We start from the raw sequence: 25370 nt of genomic DNA, 5'->3' as shown, positions 1-25370 counted from the left end.
GGATCTCAAAACCAAATCAAACACTCCCCAGATCCAAAAATAGACTGGAGGCTGCTTTGGGGCTGTGAGGTGACCATCTGTGCCCTTCTCCCAACCCCGGGGATGAGTGTGACCCTGGAGGGCCTGACAGAGCCAGGGCATGTGGAAACAGTCCCCCATCCCCAGCCCAGTTTCTGGAACCAGGAGAGCCACCCAGAGCAGCACAGAGCAACGGTGCTTTATGGTGATTGGAGAACCTTCCCGGGCTCTTCCTCCCGCCCTTGCAAAGGTACTTTTCAAGCTTGGCTCTTGTCCCAGCACGACTGCATAGCTGGAATGCCTGAGGAATCTAGGAGCAGGGGCTGGGAGGGAGGGGAACCCAGGCCCCTGTCCCAGACACACTGCTCCAGCCTCTTCCTGTCCATTGACTCATCCCACTCACAGCTGAGCTGCTGTGGTACAGGCCTGGCAGTGGTCTGCACACCTTAATTAATAATAACATCAGACAATGTGTGACACCCGTCAACCCAGCCTGAGCAACTTATCAAAGGATCCTCTCTCCAAAAATAAAAACAGCAGCTGGAGAGGTGGCTCAGCAGTTAAGAATACTTGTTGCTTTTGCAAAATACCTGGGTTGGAATCCCAATATCCACATGGTGGCTCACCACTGTCCATAGCTCCAGGGAATCCAACGCCCTCTCCTGGCCCTGCAGGCAAACACTCATACATATAAAATAAATCAAAAATAAACCAAAAAAAAAAAACAAAAAAAAATATGAAACTGTTTAATAAGATAAATATTTAAGTGAGTACATAAAACCAATATCCAGGTATAGTGGTCCACCTTGCTGCACTCATGAGACTGAGACAAGATTACAGGTTTGAGACCAGACTGGCCTACATAGCCTGACCCTGTTTTAAAAAGAAAATTACACCACTGGTGGCTGACAAGATAGCTCAGTAGTAGCCAGGCACGGTGGCTCACACCTTTAATTCCAGCACTTGGGAGGCAGAGGCAGGCAGATCTCTGTGAGTTCCAGACAGGCCTAGTGTGCATAGTGAATTCCAGGCCATTGAAGACTGTATAGTGAGCTGATGTCTCCCCATCCCTCCACCTCAGAAAACAAGATGGCTCAGCAGATAAAGGTGCAAGGCTGACAACCTGATTTGCATCCCCAGGGCCCATGTGAGAAGGAGAAACCAGTTCCGACCTCCAAATACGCACAGTGGCAACATACTCATACTCACACACACAGAGAAGTAAATGGATACAGTTTTAAGTTCTTTTCTAAATCATGGTAAATTATTTTCTAAACATCTCTTGATCCAGCCAGTTGTGTTGCCCCCTGTGCAGAACCCCCCCCCTGCTGTTATGGGGTAGAGAAGGACAGCTTGTGTCAGATATGGGCCCCTTGCAGTAGCCATGCTGAGCACTAGCAGGACACTGTCTCACTGATGGCTACAACTACTCTATGAGAAAATGATTGTCCTTTTCACCCCATGGGGGTGGGCTGACTTTTGAGACAAGGTTTCCTGCATACCCCTGGTTGGCCTGAAACATAGAGATCCACCTGCCTCTGCCTCCTGAGTGCTGGGATTGAAGATGTATGCCACCATGCCTGGCACAATAAATGTGTAACCCAGGCTAGCCTCAAACTAGTGATTTTCCTATCTCAACCTCCTTTAGTAAATCTTACTGGCATATGCTACCACAAATAGCTCACCCCATTTTAAAGCTGAAGACACTCATCCACAAGAACTTATTTGTCCAAAGTCACACAGATGGAACAGTAACAAGGTGTAGATGCCTTGGATGGGGAAAGGGAAGTTGGGGGGATCTCCAGCCTGTGTTGAGGATCACAGCTGACCCAGATTCAGAGAGAATGAGACAGCTCTGCCGGCTAGGCACCACAGCATCCTACAACAGATCCAGAAACTGGACGACATGGGATCAGTACAGCCTGTGCTGGGTGGGCATTTCTGAGTCAAACCCTAACATTTCCATTTAGTTTAAAACTTCATTTCTCCTTCCTTTTTCTTATTCCCGTGGGTTCTGAAACTCCTGTACCACAGAAAAGTCCAGAGCACTTGAGTGAGCCGTGTGTATGTTTCAGTTGGCACCTGTGATGGATACATGAGGACGACAGGGATACCAAGTGTGCCTCCTCACTGTCCTTCCAGGCCCTGTGGTGGTTAGCCGTTTGCTGGCAAGCCTCCAGCAGGCATGATTGCATCAAACACCTCTCAGCTTGGGGACTTGGAGTGTTCTCCTTGGGCCTCAGAAGCTATGAAGACTTAGGGGCACCTCTCAGTCTGCCATCTGACGTTTCTATCAAATGAGAAGTAGAGGAGTCATGCCTATGGCTCTGGGGTGACATCAGAAGGGGAAGGGAGATGCTGAAACTCCCCTAGTCATTGTTGGGGCTCCTGCACTTTTCTAAAAGGCCTGAGGTGCATCCGATATCTAAAGGACGGTCTGTCTTTTTAAGGGGTAAGCTAAAGTTGTCCAAAAGATCCAGATGAATAAAGGTGCCTTGAGTTCCACCCTGAGGCTCCTAAGACGTGGGGTAGTAGAGATTCGTTTCCACATGTGGTAATCAGCACAGAGAGTGGGAGGAAGTCCAGTCGTAGCCTGCTGTTCAGATAGTGCCATCAGCCTGCAGGTCCCTTTCTGGAAGCAGTATAGTCATGAAAGTCTGTAAGGGGTTGTCTGGCATGACCAACAGCCCCCACTAGGAAAGACAGGCCAGACAGGCCATGGTGGTGCACACCTTTAATCCCAGCACTTGGGAGGTAGAGGCAGGCGGATTTCTGAGTTTGAGGCCAGCCTGGTCTACAGAGTGAGTTCCAGGACAGCCAGGGCTACACAGAAAACCCCTGTCTCAAAAAACAAAACCAAAAAAAAAAAAAAAAAAAAGTAAAACAAAAAGATAGAACACACCAGCCATGCTGAGCCTCAGTTAACCTAACCACCTTTTCTCTTGTCTGTTTTCTCCTTCCCACATTCTTGTTTGTGTGTTTTCTGCCTGGGTTCTGTAGTACAAATCTGTGTTTAGGTCTTATTCCCAGGACTTCATGCCTCACCACCAAGCCTCCGTCCAACCTTTCCTTCCGCCTACCTCCTCTTCCTCTCCACATTTCCCACCTGTCCACACGTCCCAGAGCTCGGACTTAGCGGTGCCCACCGTAAGCAGTCCGCCTCCCAGCACCGTGGACGGGCCTCTCTCGTCTTCTCAGGACAGCAGCTTTCATGGGAACCCTGTCCGCCTTCCTTCCGAAACCTCTTTCACTGACTCGGTGAGAACTCAGCACATACACACATCTGCGCACACTGGCCTGCAGGGTTTTAAAAAGGATGCTACTGCCCACAGAGGGCCTTGTCCTCCCTCCCTCCCTCCCTCGGCCCAGGCTGCTGCTGGGTTGAGGGTACTCAAGCATGAGTAGGTTGTCACCTATGGGGACTGTAGTTCTGATTAATCCACCTGTTTCCAGAACAGAAACCAAATCTTTTGTATAGGATTTCTGTCACACTGGGAATTGGGCTAGTGACCATTTAGAACAGTAAATTGTCACAAAGATGAGATAGAGAACACTATGAGCTTTCTGTTGTATGTCTGTGAAGAGGTGCAGACTCCTATGGAGTGAAAGAAACAGAGGTAAGGTTTCTTGTAGGCCCATGCAGAGGCCCTGTGCTTCATCAGAACACAGGGAGGAACTGCACTGCAGAGCAGAGGGGACAGATAGAGGGACAAAGAGGGAGGGTCTGACAGTTGGAGACATTTCCCACACCTTGTTGTCAAGTATGTTGTTTCTTGTTCCCTGCCCTGGGGACCCCTGCCTCGCTACAGGTTGGGGACCTCTGCAGACCCTTTTACAAACTGGGGACCCCCTACAGGCCCTGCTACAAGTGGAGCAGCTTTCTGGGAGTTTCTAGAATGTCTCTAAACACTTGGAAGAAGATCCAGCAGGCGACTCGGGCCGGGCTAGCCCAGGAGCAAGAGGTGTAAGGGCCGCTTTGCCGTCCGCACTGGGGAAAGCACTTCCCAGGGAATGGGCCTGGCCCATTGTCTCTCCTCTCACCCTGTCTCCCCCAGAGTGAAAAGGCCAGCAGTGAGGAAGCTGGTGGGGATGAGTATGTCAGTCTGTACTCCTCTGGCCAGACCAGCGAGGAGCTGGCTCCCTGTCGAGGAGTAAGTAACCTCGGTGGGTGGCCTTGTGCATGGGCCGGCCACTGCCCCCTCAAGGTCACTTCCCTTGCAGCTGCTTCTATTGGCTGAGCCCCTAGAGGCCTGCTGGAAGCCAACCCATCCTATGGGAGAGGACATGGCTTCCAGATAGAGGTCTGCCCTGCTTTTGCTTCAGTGAGTGTGGCATTTTTCAGAACCTGGCTGAATGAGTGTCCTAGAAACCACTGGACCCTGGCCCAGCCCTAGCTGCTCCCTGGAATTTCTTCCCATTCTTCCCTCAATGCTGATCTCTTCTTCCAAGAGATGCTTTTACTCCTGCCCTTCAGTTCTTCCCAGCATGCCCTGCTGCCCTCAGCTAATCCCAAGGAAGTAGGGCAAGTGATGGGCGCCCTGCTGGATATCCACACTTGTCCCTCCTGTGAGCAGACTCTTTGCTGTATTATGAAGGTCCAGACTGTGGCCTCACAGTGCAAACCTTCTATTGAGCATGCAGCTTTTCCAAATTTGGCTTCAGGAAAACAGGGGGAAATTGTGAGACTTCAAAGGTCACTGTCCCATGAGACTGAATGAGAAGTTCCTGTAGATGAAGTCAGAGGTCACCGCACCCAGGAGACTGAATGAGAAGCTCTAGGGAATGAGGTCCGGTCATCAAGGACAAGGAGTCAGTGCCCTGGCAAGCCAAGCCTGATCATAGCCATCCCATGAGTAGCCACACCATAATTCCCTAGGGCTTTCAGATCTCTATGTCCAGGCAACCTCCCTCCTTAGACATCAGTACAGCATCAGCTTCCCTCCAGTGGGATTTGGTCCTGATGTGAGAGCTAAGCCAGTATCCCCAGCCACTGGTGACCTGTGTCACCAGCAGTCTCGAGTTCAGGGACTCAATGCCCAGGCCCCACAGCCCTCTCTGCCCTGCAGTGCCAGCTCCACTGTGCTGTCCTTAGTGACAGTCCCTGGATTCACAAGGACTTTTTCTTTACCACCACCTTCTGGACAGCCCAAAAACATTGTAGAGTTGTGTTGTCAGTGGGTATAGAGGCAGCAAGTCTGTCCAAGACAGCTCACATTTTTGAGTTTGGGCAGCTGGACTTCTAAACTGGACTGTCACTGATAAAGGGTTGTAATCCTGAAGACTGTGTAAGAAGTCAGGGAAGTTTGTGTGTGGTGGTTAAAGATATAAGCTTTGGAAGCAGATAGCCTCCTCCTAAGAGTTCAAGTCTACTCTCTGCCACTGGGCATCCTAGCAGTCAGTTTCTGTAGGGAATGGAGGCATGGTGGTGGTAGCTTATTGAAGAGAGTGAAGGAGAGGCATGCAGAGTACTCAGTGCTGAACCCTACACTCCTTCAGAGAGGGTAAGGTGTCTGTCCCCAGGCTGACACCTCCCCTCTCTCCAAAGACAGGTGTCAGTCTCCAGGGGGCTTGTGTTTCTAGTAATTAACCCCATTTGTCATTAGCTTGTTCCCACCGCCAGCTGCTCCATAGTGCTGAGAAGGCCAGCATAGGCTGTCTGTCCAAATGCCACTGTGCCTTCCCTTTGCAGGAACCACCATCTGGGAAGGACGGACATCCCAGAGATCCTTCGGTCAGCAGTGCATCTGGGAAGGACAGCAGAGAAAATGGAGAAAGGTAAGAAGCAAGCAGGAAGTGTCCAGGTCCCAAGAGCAGTGGCCACTCAGTGAGACTGCCAGTGTTGAGGCCCTTTCATCTTTCTGATCCTCAAGCTGTCTGTGTTCAGGGTGGAAACTACAAGGACACTGAACCATCACTAATAATCCACCCTCGAAGGTCTTTGCTGACACCTGTGCCGTCTACTGTCCCATACATAGGAAGTGTAAAAGACCTTCCCACCCACAAACCTGTCACTGTGGGCATTTCTAGTCATAATACATATGTTGTATTGCTGAGCCATTTTGAAAGGAGCTGACAGGTGTTATGACACTCAGTCCCAAGATAATCATCATACCCTCCTGAAACAGTGGTCACAACATCATTGTCACACTGAGATAGAAATCTCAGACTCGCCCTCACCCGTGCTAGACAAGTACTCTAGCACTGAGCTTCAGCCCAGCCCCGCCTAGAGGAACTTACATAACATTAGGATTTCATGACCCACAGATCTTCAGTGCCTTTAGACACCTTGTCCCTTCCCTTGTTCTCAGTGTATTTAGGCTTGCAGAAGGGTAGCCAATTTCCTGGACCACTTAGTGCAGGCTGCAGGAGCTGCCAGTGAGCATCCCTGCTGCTTAATGTTGGTGCCACCTTCCTATGAGATGCACCAGCTACTCAGGCTTTTCTTTCTTTTAAGTTGAGAACTGGTCGCCTGAGGCCTCACCAGGCTTCTCAGTGGCAGGCCTGGGGCAGGCACTAAGAGGGCTTTGTTTTTCATTTTGTTTTGTTTAAAAGATGGAGAAGCGGAAACCTGCAAGCCATGTGGACAGGCTTGCATCTTGTCCACTCTTAGATTCGCACAGTCATGAGTCTGCTTGCTGGCTCCTCCAGGCTGGGTTCTCCTCAAGTGTGAATATAACACTTGGCCACAAAGGCTTGTGTGTGCCGGGCCAAAGTAGCCTGTGGATTCTGTCACCTGCGTCACTGGAATCGGGTGTCACATTCAGAGTTCAAATATTCAGGTTACCCACCTCCTGAGGGAGGGCTCTCCCAAGAGCTACTCTTGGGGCCCAGCAGACTTCTGATGGTGAAATGGTCAGAAAGGTAAACGCCCTGGTGGCCAAAAAGCTCCTGGGTCTATGTCTGCCTTTCGTAAAGGCCACACCACTGGCTGGCCTCCTAAGACGGCAGCAAAGCACAGATCCTCCCAAGCCTGGGGGTGTTGGTGCTAACCTGTGGTGTTCTTACTGAGGGTCCAGGCTCCACCAGCTCAGCTACAGAGAAAGTGTGCCCTGAGGGCCAGAAAGAGGCACAGTGGACAAAGGTACTACTGCCAAGGTGGGTCCCAAGGACCCAGTACTGGAGGGAGAAAACTAACTCTGGCACATTTTCCTGTGTGTGTGTGTGTGTGTGTGTGTGTGTGTGTGTGTGTGTGTGTGTTTATGTGAGTGTTTAGTACCCACCGTTTAGTGCCAAAGGCTGGCTAGTGACTCCTGGATGTAGCCTGAGAATCCTTTCCCTTCGGCCAGATGATATTCAGTGCTTTAAGTCTGTCTGTCCAGAGCAAGGGCTCTGCCTCTTTCTCTAGTGCGATGGCTGCCTGTGTTAAACGCCATCTCTTAGGAGATTGAGCACTTGATAACATGGAGCCATATTTGCTGGGTCGCAGTTTTTTTTTTTTTACTGCTAAGCACAGACTTAGGGTAGCATGGAGGAACATGTAGCCTCTCTTCTTCTCCCTCTTACTTCCCTTCCCTTCAAGTGCTGCACTTGTGTGTCTGTGTAGGGGCTGGGCAAGGAATAGCTGAAACCATTACAGAGCTCAGAGGACCATTTTCACTCAACAGCCTAGTCCTTTAGCCCCCAGGTCCAGAGACCTGAAGTGTCCCCAGGCAGAGTCAGGAGTCTAATTGTCACTTGGCCCTGCCTGCAACTCCAGCTCCATATTATAGTTGCCATTCAGGGCTTGTCATTGAGCAGCTCTTATACCCTGGTCTATACTTAGGCAGGTGTCTTAGTGACTTTTCCTGTTGCCATGTTAACAGTAATCCAGGGGGAAGGGTCTATTTTGGCTCACAGTTCAGTGTCACAGTCTGTGGTGATGGGAAGGTCACAGCAGCAGGAGCTTGATCACTGCATCCAGTCAAGAAGCAGAGAGCGGTGACTGCTGGGGCTCAGCTCACTCTTCTCTTTTTAGACAGTCTAGGACCCGGGCCCAGGGAATGGTGCTGCCCACAGTGAGCGGGTCTTTCCACCTCTCCTAGCCTATCAGACATGCACAGAGCCCTGACTCCTCTCAGTTCTCATTAAGTTGACAATTAAGATTAACCATCACCTGTGTTGCCTCAACCTAAAGGCCTCCAGGGACTAGGGAACCTGGGGCATGTCTGACACTTTCAACACCAACCATTTCTTCCTCCCAGGTCCCCAAAGTCACTGGATGGTCTGGAGTCAGCGCAGTCAGAAGAGGAAGTGGATGAACTGTCCCTCATTGACCACAATGAAATCATGGCCAGGCTGACACTCAAGCAAGAGGTGAGGACTCCCCAGACCTGGATCTTACAACCACCAACCAAGAGGGAAGGGGAAGTGGAAAATGGGTCTGTGGGTGTCCTGTGGGGAGAACTGAGGCAGGCAGCACCTCAGCTCTTGGGCTCTTAGGTAAAAGGGCTCCAGGAGAAATCTCACTGTCCCTTTCTTGCCAGAAGTGAACTTGGCCCTTGCAAAGCCTCTCTAAGCCTCGTGCAGGTACTGAGGGCAGTGCAAAGGAAACGCCCAGCAGTCCTCAGTGTAACCTGCACAGGAAGCCCTCGGCAGTGTGAGGCGTGGATGTGCTGTTGGCATCACAGCCCCTTCCCTTCCTGGTCTCTGCCTGTTAAGAAAACGGGGGCCTAGATGCTGAGCTGTGGCTTGTTTGAGGAGCCCTATTGATAAGAACAACACCAAGACATGTCATGAGAGAAGAGCCTTTTCTCTTCTCTGTGCAGTTCTGGGAACTTAGGGTTTGATGGGCCATCTTGGCCCTGAGTAGCTCTGCATCTGGGAACTGTTTTGATGGTTTTAACATACAGACATAGAAAGGGTACTGCCCTATCCACCCATGTTCCTGGGCCATCCTAGCAAGCCAGGAAGACGTTAGCACTTTAGGCCATCAGGCTACTGGTAGGGTTAGCAGAATCTAGGCAGAGCCTCTGTAGAAAGAAAAGCTAAATTCCTTCTGGAAAATCGGGTCATGAACGTAGCCAACCTTGTTCCACATAGAAAACCCAGAACACTCAGAATTCTGGAGTCCAGATGGAAATGACAATCCGTGGGATGGGCAGATAGGATATTGGCTCTGTCTCCCTCGGAGTCCCAGCCCCACCTACAGCTCTGTCACTAGACTAGAAAACAGCCTGTGGGTTATGTCCCCACAGATGAATCCTGCTTCTATTTTGGAAAAGGACTGAGCCCAAAGGTAGCTTACTACAGGTGTGGAGAGAGACATGCCTGGACATCATCCTCCTGTCTCCTAGGCTTAGGGGCTGCCTTTCTCCTCTGGAATCTCACCTTTCAATATGAACCAGGAGGTGGAGGTAGGGTGGAGGTTGAGACCCTAGTGCCCTGACCCCATGTGGCCTCTGGAAGGTGATGTACCCTGGTGCTCAGAGCATCTGAACAGCTTCCTCGATGCCCAGTTTTCTGTAAGAGTTCTGACCAGTCCCCATCTACACAATCCATGGGAGCAGGTGGGCTGCAGACACTGCCTGGTGTACACAGTGCTGCCTGCGACTGCTGAGCTGAGATCAGAAGGGTCTTGGGGACCCTGAAGCATGGTGACTTTATCACCTCAGCCTTGCCTTATGCTCTTTTACTCCAGGGTGATGATGGGCCAGATGTTCGTGGTGGTTCAGGAGACATCTTACTGGTCCATGCTACTGAGACAGACAGAAAAGGTATGAGAGCTCCCACTGTGCTAGATTTGTGTCCCACCAAAGGCATCACATGACTACATTGTACTGTCATCTCTCCTGGGTTGAACTTTGGATCTGATGGTACCAGGAAAGGGTAGGGAGAGGCCGGCTCCAGAGACCCTGATGCTGTCAAAGTTGCTCCTGGGCATGTCCTCTCTTGATGCAAGATGATGATGCATCCTGAGTGTGAGAACAGTCATTGGCACCTACTGTGTGCTCCAAGGGTTGCCCACTGGATAATGACATGTTCAACCGTGGCATTAAAGGTAAAGCAGCCACAGTAGTACATACCTAGGATCCTGGCACTCAGGAGGCTGACATAGGTGAATCTGGATTCAGACCCCAAAAAAGTCTTCTTAAAAAAAAATCTTTTACAGTAGTATATGGCCAGCCCCTTCTACCTTTCCTTATATTTAGGTCATTCTTTTCTTCAAAGTCTTTAGTTCACATAGTTAACTAACAAGTTCCTAGGAACAAAATTTGTTGTCCAAGACCTGCCCCAACCTTGCCATCCTCTCTGCATCCTGATCATCTGAGCAGGAGGAGAAGCAGAGGCTGTACCTAGACGTGTTAAGTAGGCTGTGCCGGCAGAAGAACCATCCATCCATGAAGTCCTGTAAGGGAGGAGATTGGGCTCCCGTGAGCTGCTCAGGCAAGGCCTGCTGCTGCTCCGCCTCAGGAGGCTACTGAGCCCACCTCATGCCACAGCCAGTTTCTTGTTAGTATTCCTTTTCTTTCTTGTCTGTTTTGAGACAGAGTATGTGTTCCATGAGCCTTCTTCCTACACATTTTTACAGGATTTAAAAGAAGCAGAGCATACTCACACGCGCCTTTAATCTCAAGAATTTATGAGGTTCCAGGGCTGTATGGAGAGACAATGTTGTAAAACAACAACAGAAAACAGAGCTAGGCGTATGGCTCAATGATAAAACACTTGCCTAGCCATGAATGAGGCTGTGGAATCAATCCCCAGCACTTGGGAGGCAGAGCCCTCCCTGTGAGTTCAAGGCCAGCCTGGTCTACAGAGGGAGTTCTAGGGCAGCCAAGGATACAGAGACACCCTGTCTTCAAAAAAACTAAAAGAAAAAGAAAAAGAAAAGAAATTCTGAAAAGTTGATTAAACTGTAGATAAAATCACTCCAGACTTAAAGCCCTAACCCAATCAGCTTTGTGTTTGTTTGTTTGTTTGTTTGTTTGTTTGTTTGTTTGTTTGTTTGAAATGACTAGGACCCAAGGGTCTATGAAACTCTGAATTAAGAGAATAGTACAAAAACGGTTTGCCTGGCAGAAACTGAAACAGGTTTACCTTCATCTGAGCCCTCAGCGATTCTTCACCCATTTCCTCCAGCCATGACAAGAAGGCAGTCTCAGACACTCAATTTGAAGCCTACCTTACCCTTGCAGCTACAGGGCCGACTTTCCTCTAGGGCCTTGGTTCCAGAGGTACAGACAGTCCCCAGGGCTTGTTCAGTGGCACTTCAGGACATCCTGGCAAAGTAGCCATTTTCACCTCATTTTTATCTAAAAGTGAAAGTCTAGGATGTGAGCTGGCTTCTGGCCTGGTCATGTAAGGCCTTGCCCTGCCAGCTGCAGCCAGGCCAAAGAGCTCTCTGACAGGGAGCCTAAAAGCCTTCTGGTCTACCCATTGGGTATGCTGAAGGGAGACTTTTGAACTGAAGTTTCAATAGGATTTGAGGTCCCTGCAGAACCAGAGTTGGCTTTACCTGGGAGTCTTACCTGAAACAGGCCGTGAGCCATATCAGAGTGGACATGGTGCCCATGGAAGATGGCAAAGTTCGTCAGGCAGGTGGCTTCCTGCACCAGTGGGATATGTGTGACTCAAAGGTCCTGGGAGGCTTCATGGCTCATGTCTGGGACTCAGCTGTGTCAGGCAGGGCCAAGCCAATTAGACAAGTAAACAAGAAGGGCACACTTGTCGTAATAGCCTTTCTCTCAGGTGGCTCTGTGAGAAGTGTCAGAGGGCCAGGTCAGGGATAATGTTAGGCCCAAGCTCAGATCCTGTCCCTTTCTTGGGACCTGTGTCCTAGACCTGTTACTTGGCCCCCAAGCTTCCATTCTTCTGAAGGCCACTGGGGACAAAGGGACCTGAACTAAAACAGCCCTGTGAATTTGACAGACAGCCCTGTAGCTTTTGGCTCAGGCTCCCACCCAAATGCCAGGCGATACCAGAGCCCACAGCTAGCTTATGCAAATTGCTCTAGTACCAGCAGGCCTGTGCTGTGTCTGGCATGGCACAGCACAGCCATCTTTGAGTCTGGTGTACTCTCCTCCTTCTCCCAACACACGCACGCACGTGCACGCGCACACACACACAGTAGTCAGGGCTACTTTCTCTGTAGCCCTGACTGTCCTGGAACTCACTCTGTAGACCAGGCTGGACTCAAACTCAGAGGTCTTCCTGGCTCTGCCTTCCAAGTGCTGGGATTAAAAGTGTGTTCCACTGCTACCTGGAATGTCTGGCCTACCCTTTGTCTCACACATAAATGTCTTTATCTTCCAGCCTGTGAAGTACGGCTGTAGTGCTCACCAGCACACTAGAACATACCCTTCAAGAGGCCACTGGCTCCTGCAGTGCTCCTCTGCGTTTGTACCCCTTGTATGCCCAACCTCTGCTCTTTCTAGAAAGTCCCAACGTAACAGGGAGTTGGTTAGAATTACAACTGTGAGGCTGAGCACAGCTCAGGGACCAGGCCCCCCACACCTCAAAGGTGAGAGCACACAGTGTGATGGCATGACGTGCCACACAGAGCCTTGAGCCCCCTCTGTTTCGGGAAAGATCATCAGCAAGTTCCCAAGTTACACCCAGCTACTCTTGGCTCCAGCAGTCTCTCTAGCCAGTTCTTATCTCATGGAGACTTTCTGAGTCAGAGCTCCAAAATCTCTCTACCCAGCTCACTACCATGCCAGCCCCTCGCTTCAAAACTCCCATGGCCTTTGTGGTGCACATCTGGCAAACCCACACTCTGCCACCATACCTTTCTCCCTTTCTCTCTTGAATCCAGTCAAACCACTGGATAAAGGAAAACACCACATAAACTTAGCTCAGAAACAATGGTAACTCAATCACTGGGCACAATAACTAGAATCCTAATCTTGTAAGCCATATTAAATCTAAATCCTCTGGTGGCAAATCCTGGTGGATCCACCATGTAAACCAGGAGACACTAGGAGCTACATCTTGCCCTCTCTCTATCCAGTCCAAAAGGACCCCCCACACACACCCTTTCCTCTCTTCCCCTATCTAACCCAGAAGTCCCTCCTACTCACTCAGTGATTGGCTCATTTATTCATTAGGGGATGGTTTACAAGAAGTCACCTGAGTTCCTGACTTACTCCTTGTTCGAAACCCCTCCCAGGGGAGCAGAATTAACATCAAAATACAAACAGCATCAGGCCCATCCACAACACCCCTCCCACCCAGCACCTGGGGAGGTGTGAGAAAGGGCAAGGGGGCTGCTCTGCACCTCCATGTGGTGACCTCCTTTCTAGGTCCAGTGTGGTGCAGTACAGCCCTTCCTGAGTTAGCCCACCTTGTCTCTCATGACATCCTATGCTTAATATCTAAAGCATTCGGGATATAAGTCACAACCGTTAACAGGGCTCCAGAGAGGCAGGACTCATTAACTGGCATACTCTTTCCCTTTGGAAGAAAGAGGTGGGTGCTACCAGCCTGAGGCCTCCAGCTATGGGGGTTCTGTGTGTCACCACTGCCCTTGTCCTGTGTGGGCAGCAAACCACTGCTAAGCTTTGCAGTACACCACCACTTCAGCCTTCCCTTGGGGCTTAGAATGAAATTTCCCAAAAATATTTAATGACTGGACCCTGTTATCTAAAAATACTGCCTCTGGTTTAACTGCAAGAGCCTGTTGGCAAGTTTGGACTACTATCTCTGCCCAAAGCAGTGAGGAGCCATTGGGCCTTAGGGCAGCATCTGTGCTAATCTGTGGGTGGTGCAGTCCGGAGCCAGTGTGCCCAGTCCTTGGCCTCTTACCAGCACAGGGGTCACTAAAGAAATGAAGTTTGTTTCCTACACTGGGCCTCAGGCCCTCCCACAGCTAGGTTCTCCATCAGGAGTAGCCAGTACCCATAAGATGAAAGACCTAGGACCTACCTGGCTTTTAGAGAGGACTCAGCATGGTGCCCATGCTGCGAGCCACACCCACACCCACACCCTGAACCCTACCACCATGACTGCTTTGCACCCCTGCAGACCTGGTGCTGTACTGTGAAGCCTTCCTGACCACCTACAGGACCTTCATCAGCCCGGAGGAGCTCATCAAGAAGCTGCAGTACCGATATCCTTCCCCGCCTGTGTGACCCTCTTCTTTCCTTTATACTGTTTTTGAAGCTGTCACTGAGGACACTGAGGCTGAGCATGTTGAAGTAATTGACTTGCATAGTACCAGCAGCTCTCGGGCCTCGGGCCTCAGCCCTTCCTGGGTTTGCTGCACCCAGCCTGTGGGCCCTAAAGACCCAGGATAGCACTTTTACTTCTGCAGTTCCCACCCCATATCCCACCCAGCCATATCCTAACACTGACTCACAGAATGACTGAGGAAAATGTGAAATGACACGGAGGGCCTGGAACAACTCTGTTGCACTGTCAAGGATGGATGGGACCACTGAGTAATTCTGGAAAGACCAAGAAAAACTGAGAGAAGGAAGGAGGTGGGTGGCCCTGCCAGGGGGCTTCCTGCAGATTCTCACACTGAGCCCTGAGTGTCCATCTGGTGGGGACCAGTGGGCTTAAGAGTGGAATAGTCTTAGCCTGGCAATGGTGGCACACGCCTTTAATCCCAGCACTCGGGAGGCAGAGGCAGGCGGATTTCTGAGTTCGAGGATAGCCTGGTCTACAAAGTGAGTTCCAGGACAGCCAGGGCTATACAGAGAAACCCTGTCTCCAAAAAAAAAAAAAAGAGTAGAACAGTCTTAAGAGACGAAAACTCAGCCAGGCAATGTGGCACACATTTGATTCCAGCACTTGGGAGGCAGAGTTTGGTGGATCTCTTGAGTTCAAGGCCAGCCTTGTCTAGAGTGAGTTCCAGGACAGTCAGGGATACACAGAGAAACCCTGTCATGCAAAACCAAGAGGAGGGAGGGAGGGAGAGAGAAAGAGAGAAAAGAAAAAGGGAGGAAAAAACTAAGAAAATGCAAGGCAGACCCAGCCCCCACTGCTGCCCTGGTCAGATAATAGACAGCACCTCCACCACAGGTGAGCTTTGCCCCACTTCAGGATTCACCCTTGGGGACTGTCACTCCCTGGGTTAGTGGACAAGACTCTGTGGTCTTAGAAGAATCCACTTTTGCTGCCTGTTCCTCTTTCTCTGTCCTTGGCCTACCTGGAAACCAGCTACTAGGCTACCTCCCAGCCACATAGCCTGTGACTGCCATCTGCTGGGCAGCTGCTCTCACTGGGCAGCTCTCCACATTCCTGTGTGCCCTAACCCTAAGGGCACACCTCCTCCACAGCTCCTCCGCTCAGTCTGACCCTGACTAACCCTGGTCTGTCAGCACAGTTGTGGTCACTCCCTGTTTGTGGACTCTGAGCACCTGCTAGGGCCGGGCCTAACTGAAAGATTGTCAGTTACATCCGGCAGGAACATGTCAAACCTAACATGCATTTACATGTGGGATCCCACTTGACTGTGGGACCATTTTTATTTCTGTTATATAATGGCACCCTTGAAATGGAGACGGGGCAACTGACCTGCATGCTCCCACTTCCACTTCTGCTGCCAGGTCAGTTTCTCAGCCCTTGCCCATTAGCCTCAGCCAGCAAGCTCATGGAGGCATTTCCTCCTCGAGTCCTGGGGCAGGCTTTGCTGGGGCCCAGGCAGACCATCCATTTGGTGTAGCTCCGCTTGAGTGCCAAGACCCAGGTCAGGGATCAAGGAGAATGAGGCAGATGTGGAGATCTGGTGGAGACAAAACAGCAAACAGCAGGAAGCTGTAATCTCCAAAGTAGACCCCAGCTTCAGCTGTCAGGAGTCAGCTGTGAGTGCTGCCATGGGCTAGAGGAATACCCACCATTGTGGCCATATGGCTGGAGAAATGATCTGCAGATGAAAGCCCATAGAATATAGAAGAAAGCCTTTTGGGCCAGTTCACTCTCTGGACCCACAGAGACCTGCTCCCTCTACCTGAGTCCACACACCATGACCCTCAGTATAACAGCACTCAGGTCCAACACGCACACAGACCTGATGGTGCCAGAGTTGGTCCTGCAGACCAGAAGGCAGCATTCAGGAACAGCTTCTGAAGCCAGTAACCCAGATCCTGCCTGTGAACCTTAACCCACACTTCACGTACGAGAAGTTCTCTCCCTTTGCTGACACGTTCAAGAAGCGAGTGAGCAAGAACACATTCTTTGTGCTGGTGCGAGTGGTGGATGAGCTCTGGTGAGTGCCTTGCCCCGGGTCCCAGGAGTGGCTGCAGATGGTCAAGCCTGTGTGCATTGCAGCAGGCTGCTAGCAAGCCAGAGGGCTGCAGACGACTGCTCACTGATTCCATTGCTTCATCCCAGCTCTGGGAGTATCAGACCCTACAGATCAAGGTGGGGTGGGGGTTAGGTCTGGAGTTCCTGTAGAGTGAGTCCCTGTCCTCTCTGGGACTCTTATTACTGTAAGACACACTCATAGCAGCATAGGGGCCAAGTGGAAGAGGCTGCACCTCCAAAACTTCTTCCATTTCCATACTTAAATTAAGCCTGTTGTGTGTGAACCACCTCTGAATCCTTGCCCTCCAGTGGCATCTTGCTCTTGTATGGTGGCTGTATAATGTTAAGGTAAGGAATGGAGGAGCTCAGTGGAGATGACAGTCTTCTACAGACACCTGCCTGACATCTCATCACTGTGTGTTAGGCAGAGAGAGAGCAGCAAGTGTGTTGAGTGAGTTGGCAGGGACCTGTTGCAGAAAGGCCACCCCCAGCACTGTGGAGGCTGTGAGTGGCGTCCTCAACTGGGGCCCTGGCCTGCCTTTTACCAAGTGCCCTTGGCCCTTAGCCTGGTGGAGCTGACAGAGGAGATCCTGAAGCTGCTGATGGAGCTGGTCTTCCGCCTAGTGTGCAGCGGAGAGCTCAGCCTGGCCAGAGTCCTCCGGAAGAACATTCTGGACAAGGTGGACCAGAAGAAGCTGCTCAGGTGTGCCCATTCCGACCAGCCTCTGGCAGCCAGGGGTGTTGCAGCCAGGTGAGGAGCCAGCATCTCAGCCAGCCCCACACTGGAGGTCAGAGCTAAGCCCAGAGCTGCCTTTCCCACAGCCCTGTGATTAGGTGCCTCAGGGAAAGACCCTGAGTACCCATTGCTGAGCCTCTCCCCATGGTCCATGTGGAGCAAGGAATCCCGTTTTGGCAGAAAAACAGATGGAGCTGCATAAACAGGAGCTAACTGCACTGGGCTTTGGTCGGCTCTGGACTCCACACGCTGATGTTACCTCTTGTACCATCCCAGCTCCCTATAAGCCTGGGAAGCCTCTCTCCTGCTCTTTGCCAAGCTGGTGGAGTGGTGGGAGGTGGGAGGAGCAGAAGAAGGAGGCCAGTTACCCAGAGTGCAGCCCTGTGGCCCAGAAGGGCCCATTGGAGCTAAAGCCTGCAGCCTTGTCCCAACCATGCTTATGCTGTGTTCCAGGCCAGGAACCTTGCATGATTTCCACAGCCATGAGATAGCCGAGCAGCTGACACTGCTGGATGCCGAGCTTTTCTACAAGATAGAGGTATGACTGAGTGGCCCTGCAAGGGAGGCAGCTAACACTCTGCCTGGAAGCTGCTGCTGCTGACTGTCCCTATGGAGAGCCCCACACCCAGACCCTGGAGCACCAGAGACTGCAGTGCTGTATGTTCTGTTTCTACACAGATTCCTGAAGTTTTGCTTTGGGCCAAAGAGCAGAATGAGGAGAAGAGTCCCAATCTGACCCAGTTCACAGAGCACTTCAACAACATGTCCTACTGGTGAGATGGGGCCGCAGCACTTGCTCGGTGGTGTGCGTGGGACAGTTGAGACTTCCTTGGCAGAGAGGTCAAGTGGTCAGTCCTTGGATATTTCCAGAGTCTGTGGGCACTAGCCTTGAACTGTGAGCAGCAGAGAGAAGGAGGCAGACAGAGCTGGCTGAGGTGGCACCATGGGCTCTGCAGTGCAGGAAAAAGTGCCAGGATTGATTAGTAATGTCTGCCTTGGCTGGAGGAGGAGGTGCCCTTCCATCGTTGTTGCTCATTGCCTCTGCAGTTCCTATAAGACATTAGCTCACCTGATTGCTTGATAGAGACCAACTGCTTAGCAAAGGAGTGGATTGTTAAGGCTTTGATTTGTACCTGAATTCTTTTTTTGGTGAGGAGAGGGGGCTGTCTCTACATAGCCCTAGCTGTCCTTGAACTCAGAGATGGCCTGCCTCTGTCCCACAAATGCTAGGATTAAAGGTGTGCACTACCACCTAGCTTGTGTCTGAATTCTTAAAGCAGAATGGAGGTCAGCAGTATGTCTATCACCTGGTCACTTTGCCATTTCAAGATTAGACCAGGTACCTCCACCTCCTACTGCATTGACCCTGCCCCACATGCCTGCCATGGCCTAGGGAAAGGTCTCATTGCTTCTCTGTGTTCTTGGTGGGAAGCACCCGCCCCTCAGCACTAACCACCACTCTACCCTGAGTGTTCTGGCTTCTAGGGCCAGTAGGCAAGACTTACCTTTTGGAGCCATGGTCTCTGACGTGTCCCTGACACAGGTGCTCTTTACGGGATAGGAGAGGTGATTAGAGTATCGCACCTCACCCCAAGTAACACTGCAGTGGCCCTTGTAAACCACAGAAGACTGAAGCCACCCTGAGGTCAACAGAAGAACGTGAGGCTTGCCTAGGCTTCAGCCTCCATTACTGCTAAGGTCCTGAGTCACCATCTCCCATTGACTGGCAGAGCGGTCTCCTGCTCCTCTGTCAGCTGGTTTCTGAGCCAGCAGCAAGGCCTCATAATGCAAAAGATGCTTCAGTCCCAAGCCTCCTCTGCAGAAGAACTGTCTAGACCCCTAGAATATAGTACACACCCTGAGATCAGGAACCAGGGTCATGCTTGGGCTTTGGGCTCCTGGTGGGTAATAATTTGTGACAACTGGCACGGGGGTCACACATATTTCGTCTGCCAGAGCCGGTGGAGGACGGTGAGCTCAGCTGTTGCTTACCTGGTCCTTTCCTGCAGGGTGCGGTCCATCATCATGCTGCAGGAGAAGGCCCAGGACCGAGAGAGGCTGCTCCTCAAGTTCATCAAGATCATGAAGGTAACTGGCTCCGTGCCCAGAGCTCTCCTGCTCTACCTGGGGAGGCTATAGCCCCACCCTGTGCCGTCCCTACCCCAGCCCTCACCACCGCCTCTCCGCACAGCACCTGCGCAAGCTCAACAACTTCAACTCCTACTTGGCCATCCTCTCAGCACTAGACTCGGCCCCCATCCGCAGACTGGAGTGGCAGCGGCAGACCTCAGAGGTAGGTGGTGAGAAGTCTGGGCAGGCAGAATGGACCTGAGCAAGACCAGGCAAGGATCCCCATCTGGCTCCTCACCTCTGTGTGACCAAGACCTCTGCCTCTCCCACTTCAGATTCCAGTGCCTGGAGAAGTTGGCAGGTCCAAGGGCTTTCATGGTTGGTTGTGGGGTTGTTACCTATCCCTGTGCCTGGGTCTCAGCTTCACCTGGAGAGTCCATTCTTTAGCCATTCATCCAAAGTGGCTTCTCTGGGCTTGGCACTGCATTGGGCCTGCTAGGTGGGTTTCATCTAGCACAGTGAGGGCTAGATGAAAGGACAGATGAGCTCCTGAGAAGGGCCTCTCTGAGGACATGTGCTCATACCACCCACAGAATTGTACACAAGCCTGAGACCCTGCCACAGAGGTTAGCTGACACTATTAGCAGGCGTCCACAGGGCTTTCGTTGGTATCAGGACATATCACACAAACTCACCCCTCTCCTGCAGGGCCTGGCTGAATACTGCACATTGATTGACAGCTCATCCTCCTTCCGAGCCTACCGGGCTGCTCTCTCAGAGGTGGAGCCCCCATGTATCCCGTACCTGTGAGTCGTCTCCCCCCCTCATCCTTTCAGTCACCACGCCTGACAGTGCAGACAGCTCGGGTCCCTCTGTCAGTTTTACTGGGATTTATTGTTTTCATCTTTTAATATATAGTTTAAGAGCGTGTGTGTGTGTGTGTGTGTGTGTGTGTGTGTGTGTACCGTGTATGTACAGTAGCTCACAGATGTCACAAGAGAGAATGGGATTTCCTAGAACTGGGGTTAGCAGTAGTTATGAGTGGCCATGTGGGTGTTAGGAATCCAACCCAAGTGTTCTGCAAAGGCAGTAAGCACACTCAGCCACTGAGCCAACCCCAGCCCCAGCTTTGACATTAGTCTATTTGATTGCCCAGTTAACAGTTTGGCATTAGCAACCACATCCCTGTCTGACCCTGCAGCCAGGTCAGCCTCACAGTCTTCCATAGCCAGGATTTACAAGCACTCCAGGCTTGTCAGGACTGAGCTCATTCTTAAGGGATCCACAGGGACTCTGACCCAGGAAAGTTTCATATGGGTTTGAAGAATGCCTAAATGTGTGCCCTGGCTTGCTCTGGGGTTCAGCAGATACTTGTCATGGACCACAGTTGCCATCAGGTCCTGGTGGCAAAGCCAGCACATAGCTACCTTCTACTCTGTCCCCAATACATGATGCCTTCTGCTTTTGTCCCCTCAGAGGTCTGATTCTTCAAGACCTGACCTTCGTTCACCTGGGAAACCCAGATTATATTGACGGGAAAGTAAACTTCTCCAAGCGGTGGCAACAGTTCAACATCTTGGACAGCATGCGGTGCTTCCAGCAGGCGTGAGTGCTGCCTGGTTCCCGCCTGACTCCACTCCAGGGAGGGGCGCAGCCCAGAGAGTCGGGAGGCTGCACCTGTGGGATGGAGTTGAGTCCCTGCTCCCTAGGGTTTTACCAGGACAACATGGGGAAGTGCACATAAAGGGCTCCATTCCTGGTCTGCTCCCCAGCCTAGCCCCTGGCCAGCTTGTCTTCCAGTTACAAGTCAGGAAGCAGGCACTCCCCAGGCCACAGGGAGGCTGTCAGTCTAGCCTCTCTGGCTCAAGGGAAGAAGGGGCAGGCTTCGATATCACCCCACTCAGGATGGTCCGCTCAGGGAACCACTGAGAAGCCAGGCTTCCCATGAGGCACTGCTGGAGCAGTGCTGGCTGGAGGCCAGAGCGCAGAGAGGGCCGTCCACACTCTGTTCTGGTTCTGAGTGCTTTGGGTTAGGTAGCAGTGACCCTACTAGGCAGATGGCTGTGAGGACCCACCCTGTGAGAGGTTCTGGCCTGGCTATTCAGCTAGTCCTGGACTCTCTGACTGCCCCTCTCCCACCAGGCACTATGAAATCCGGAGAAACGACGACATCATAAATTTCTTCAATGACTTCAGTGACCACCTGGCCGAGGAAGCCCTGTGGGAACTCTCTCTGAAGATCAAGCCTAGGAACATAACAAGGCGAAAAACAGACCGCGAAGAGAAGACCTAGGAGCAGGCTGGCTGTGAGAACACTCAAGCAGCCAGGAGAGGACCTGGACCATCCCAGCCTCAGCCTGTCCATGCCTGGCTGTGTGGCAGCACCTGAGTCTCCTGGCCGGTTTCCTGCCTCCTTCCCTATGGCTAAAGTCCCAGGGTTCACAATGAGCTGGCTGGCAGGCCTCAGGGCTGGCTTGTATACTGGTGGCCCCTGGTCTGGTTTTGTTTTCTGTTTTCTGTCAGTGCTCCCTCCTGTTCCCTCCTCTCCCCTGCAGCTGGAGAGCAGCAGACACCTGAGCAGCAGACCAGGGGAATGGCAGGCTTCACTGCCCCCAGGCTGCCCTGGCCTCCTTAAGTGGCAGATAAGTAGGGGCCCCAGGACCCTTGGGTAGACTGCCCTCCGGGACCCTGGAGCCAGGGGAGCTATGGCTGGGAGACAGAAGAAGGTAGAAAGGGACCACACAGGCATCTTGTGCTGCCCACTTCCTGCTTTTTAAACATGGAGGGAGAGGCATGTCAACCTGGCCCGGAAAGTATGGTGGGTGGTAGGCAAGAGCCACAGAGCTGACACTTCTCACAGCAGTGACCCCAGCTCTGTCCTGCCATGCACGGCCACTAACCAAGGCACCTGCTGGGCTGACAGCAGCAGCACCAGTAGCACCTGTTGCCCACCACTGGTCCAGCCCCAGCCCCAGCCCACATCACTGGTAGGGTACTCTGGGGATCAGGAAGAGGAGGCAGAAGGGACAGTTCATGCTGAGCTGGGGCCAAGGCTGTGCTTCAGAGAGTAAGTGAGGATCTTTAGTGACCTAGGGAGAGGCAAGCAGCCCCTCCGTGCTTGCTGTGTGCCTTAAATGCCATCTCCTGTTCCTTCCAGGCCTGTGGGCTTCCCTCCTATTTGACCCCCCACCCCACCCCACCCCCCCGCAGCCAGCAGGTTCCTAGTCCCCTTTTGCTCTCTGGGAGTGTCTGTTCCCAAGAAGTCTAAGCAGGCCTAGGACGTGAGGGCCTCCAGAGGTCTCCTGATTCCAGACAGGTGGCAGAGCCACCCCCTGCTGCTGAGGTTGACAATCTGTTCAGGGCTCAGGGCTAGGATCTCTCTGGCCATGGCTCCGTGGCCACCACTGTGGGCTAAATGGCAGGGTACAGGTCAGAATCCAGAGGTGCTGCTGGCCCTGCACCATACCTCCAGTTAGCTTTGCATGAACAAGCTCCCTTTTCTTCTGGTCATGGGGCTTGGTCAAACGAATACCAGGATCTCTGTGCTTCCTCAACCAGTCCGCAGAGCAGATAAATAGCAGCAGCAGCTGCTGGCCGGGTACTCGTCTGAAACAGCTGTCACTCTGAACCCTCCTGGGTTTCAGGGGGGTTATTTTTAGCAGCTTTTATCAAATAAGAACTGTGGGCCCCTCTTCTGTTTATTTGTGCTGTAAATAGAGAGGGGACATCTGTAAACAGCCCCTTGGTCGGCTCCCTCAGGCGGCAGCCGGAATTGTTTAAGGAGTGTGTGTGGAGTCCGGCTTGTGAGCAGTCGTGTGGGTCTTTGGTTTGTTCCTCTTTTACAGGTCCTTTCATTTCAGTCTTTGCCCCTGCTTCTTGTCTTTCACCAGCTCTAAGTGCTGCTGTGTGCAAGTGGGGAACACTGCACACGAGGTCCTTCCTCCCAGCGCTGTAGAGGCCCCTGCAGCCTTCCTGTGTAGCACAGGCCTACCTGAGGCCTAGCCTACTGGTGCTGCAGCCAACAGAGCGGGCCTATGGTCTATGTCTACTGGTTCCCAAACATGAGCTGGGCAGAAAGGAGGGCTTACCTTCTAGACCCAGAATCACCAGGCCCTCCTATGATCCTGGGAGCCTTAGGCAGACTAAGTCAAGAGCCAGGGCAGCTCTGGAGTTTCCGTGTGGGGATATCGAGGTGCGATGTGTGGGTTTAATTTATTAGCCAGCAGGCTTCCCCAGTCACCTGCCTCTGGCTGCAACTGAGCCCAGTGTTCAGGCAGCCTGGCTTCCACATGTCTGTTTCTTAGTGGTGGGGTCTGGGAGAGCTGTGAAGATTCGTCTTTGTATACATACTAAGCAACATGGACAGTTGGGTTCCCAGCAGAGGCCAGCCATTACCTGTGGGTAGAGCAAGCAAACAGTGCATCTGGCTGGCCCTTAAGCCAAGACACCTGTTCCATGCCTCCCAGTGTGGCACTGTAATATAAACCCCCACTAACCTGTCTGACAGTGCATCTTCCTACAGACAGAACAAGCGCGCAACTTTTATATGAAAGAAAAATAAACAGACAAAAGCCCGTCTGATGCCATGTCTGTGTCCAGGCCTTCTGTATCGGCATCAGGCCAGCCCCTGCTGTTTGTGACCTAGGTGGAGGGGAGGGGTACGGTGGGGCCTGAGGGCTCTGGTAGGCATTGGGAACCCATGTGCAGGAGAGAGCTGACTCCTGCAAGTGGTATGCTGATGGCCACACAGAGACTCACACAGGAAGGGTAGAAATAAATGCACAAGCACCATGCACACCCAGGAGCCGTGCCACCCCACCCTGCGAGAGTGGCTTTAAAACTCTGCCTTCACTGTGCTTCTGAGGGTTGCTCATTCCTCTGTCTTTCCGAATACAAGTGCTGAGGAAGACCAAGTGATTTTCAGACCCATGGAATGTCCTCAGACCCTGGGAATGAAGTACCACACCCAGGAGGTCACAGCCAGCACCTGACTCTACAGAGCTGGAGTCAGAAGGCTGGAGAGACGGCTCAGCGGTTAAGAACACTGGCTGCTCTTGCAGAAGACCTGGGTTCAATTCTCAGCACCTACAATTTCTAACTCCAGTTACAAATCTGATGCCCTCTTCTGCTGGGGACATATACCTTCCTTGTCTCAAAAAAATAAAATAATGTATTAAAGTCAATATAGTTACCATAGCAATAGAATTCATTTTACAACTTATGAGTTGATACACGAAAACCACTTCAAAAACCTGACATCTGTGTTATTTTTTGGAGTGCTTAAGACACTAGGCCTACAGCACTTGATTAATTTTTTTTTCCAGAAGTGAAGGATTGAAAGGCAGTTCAGCATCCACACTTCCATCATTCTGGGATCAAAAGGCAATGTGTGCAGTTCTAGCCAGTGCAACAAAACACGAAAAACACATTAAACACTAAAAAGGAAAACAGCAAAGTATAGGGATTTACAGCATCATGCGACCAGGAACTTCAGCAGATGTGTCAAACTACAAGGGCTTAAAATGGAGAGAAAACAGGGCTTTAGTTCTAATAGCATCGAAGAAACACGGAAGCTGATGAGTCTGCTAGATTCCACACAGGAAACCATCAAGCACTCAGATGTTGTAAAAGACCCAGATGGAAGGGCTGAGCATGTAGCTCAGTGGTAAGGTGCTTACCCAGCATGTGTGTGGACCTAGGTTCATTCCCCAGTGCTACAGCACGTGCAAACAATCACATTCATAAAATGTCTCATTTTATGACCTAGTATTATAAAGATGTCAGATGTACACTGAGCCTCAGCTACACACTGAGACTCCCAGAATAGTCATCTGATCTCAGCTAATCACTGGTGTAAGGCAGTTACTGTTAAAATTGCAGTTGTGTGTGTGCGCCCATGCACATGTTATCTGTGGGTGCATGCACATAGGTCTGTGTGTGTGCATGTGGAGGCCAGATGCTAACATCAGATGTCATCTTCAGTTCTCCACTTTTGGCTTATTTAAGATTTATTTTTTGCCCATGCTTCTAATCTCAGCACTTGGGAAGCTGAGGCAGGCAGATCTCTGAGTCTAAGTCAACCCTGGTCTACCTAATGAGTTTGAGGACAGCTGGAGCTATGCTCAGAAACCCTGTCTCAAAAAAACTAAACAAACAAAAAGATAGATCTATAGATACCTGTATCTTTATAGATATTTTTGTGTGTGGGCATTGTACTTGCCTGTATTTCTGTGTACATGTATTGCAGGTGTCCTTAACCACTAGGCCATCTCTATAGCCAGACAGATCTTTTTATTTACATTTCAAATGTCCCTCTTCCCAGTTTCCCTTCCGCGAACCCCCTATCCCAACCCTCATTCCCCCTGCCTCTATGAGGGTG

At 51.5% G+C, this 25370-nt stretch overlaps 1 protein-coding gene across 6 annotated transcripts in view; it reads left to right on the top strand.

Annotated features, from left to right (window-relative positions):
* The window catches only part of Rapgef1 (Rap guanine nucleotide exchange factor 1), a 119074-nt gene extending 95497 nt beyond the window's left edge, over positions 1-23577 (top strand). For 2 of the 6 annotated variants that reach the window (XM_029474628.2, XM_085835064.1), the window contains 15 exons: positions 3019-3276; positions 4074-4169; positions 5708-5793; positions 8199-8310; positions 9635-9710; positions 13960-14044; positions 16055-16147; positions 16751-16936; positions 17375-17459; positions 17600-17694; positions 18931-19009; positions 19113-19214; positions 19700-19797; positions 20468-20596; positions 21134-23577. In XM_029474628.2, coding sequence (XP_029330488.1) covers positions 3019-3276; positions 4074-4169; positions 5708-5793; positions 8199-8310; positions 9635-9710; positions 13960-14044; positions 16055-16147; positions 16751-16936; positions 17375-17459; positions 17600-17694; positions 18931-19009; positions 19113-19214; positions 19700-19797; positions 20468-20596; positions 21134-21284 — 1731 coding nt within the window. In that variant the 3' untranslated portion in view covers positions 21285-23577. The remainder of the gene's footprint in view (positions 1-3018; positions 3277-4073; positions 4170-5707; positions 5794-8198; positions 8311-9634; positions 9711-13959; positions 14045-16054; positions 16148-16750; positions 16937-17374; positions 17460-17599; positions 17695-18930; positions 19010-19112; positions 19215-19699; positions 19798-20467; positions 20597-21133) is intronic. The other 4 variants (XM_021181609.3, XM_021181566.2, XM_021181628.2 and 1 more) reach the window with 2 other exon arrangements.
* Positions 23578-25370: the final 1793 nt, after the last annotated feature.

This window comes from Mus caroli, unplaced genomic scaffold, assembly GCF_978045245.1.
Source record: "Mus caroli unplaced genomic scaffold, Mus_caroli_1 scaffold_2, whole genome shotgun sequence".
Taxonomy (NCBI): Eukaryota; Metazoa; Chordata; class Mammalia; order Rodentia; family Muridae; genus Mus; species Mus caroli.
This window is presented reverse-complemented; position numbering and strand designations above follow the sequence as displayed.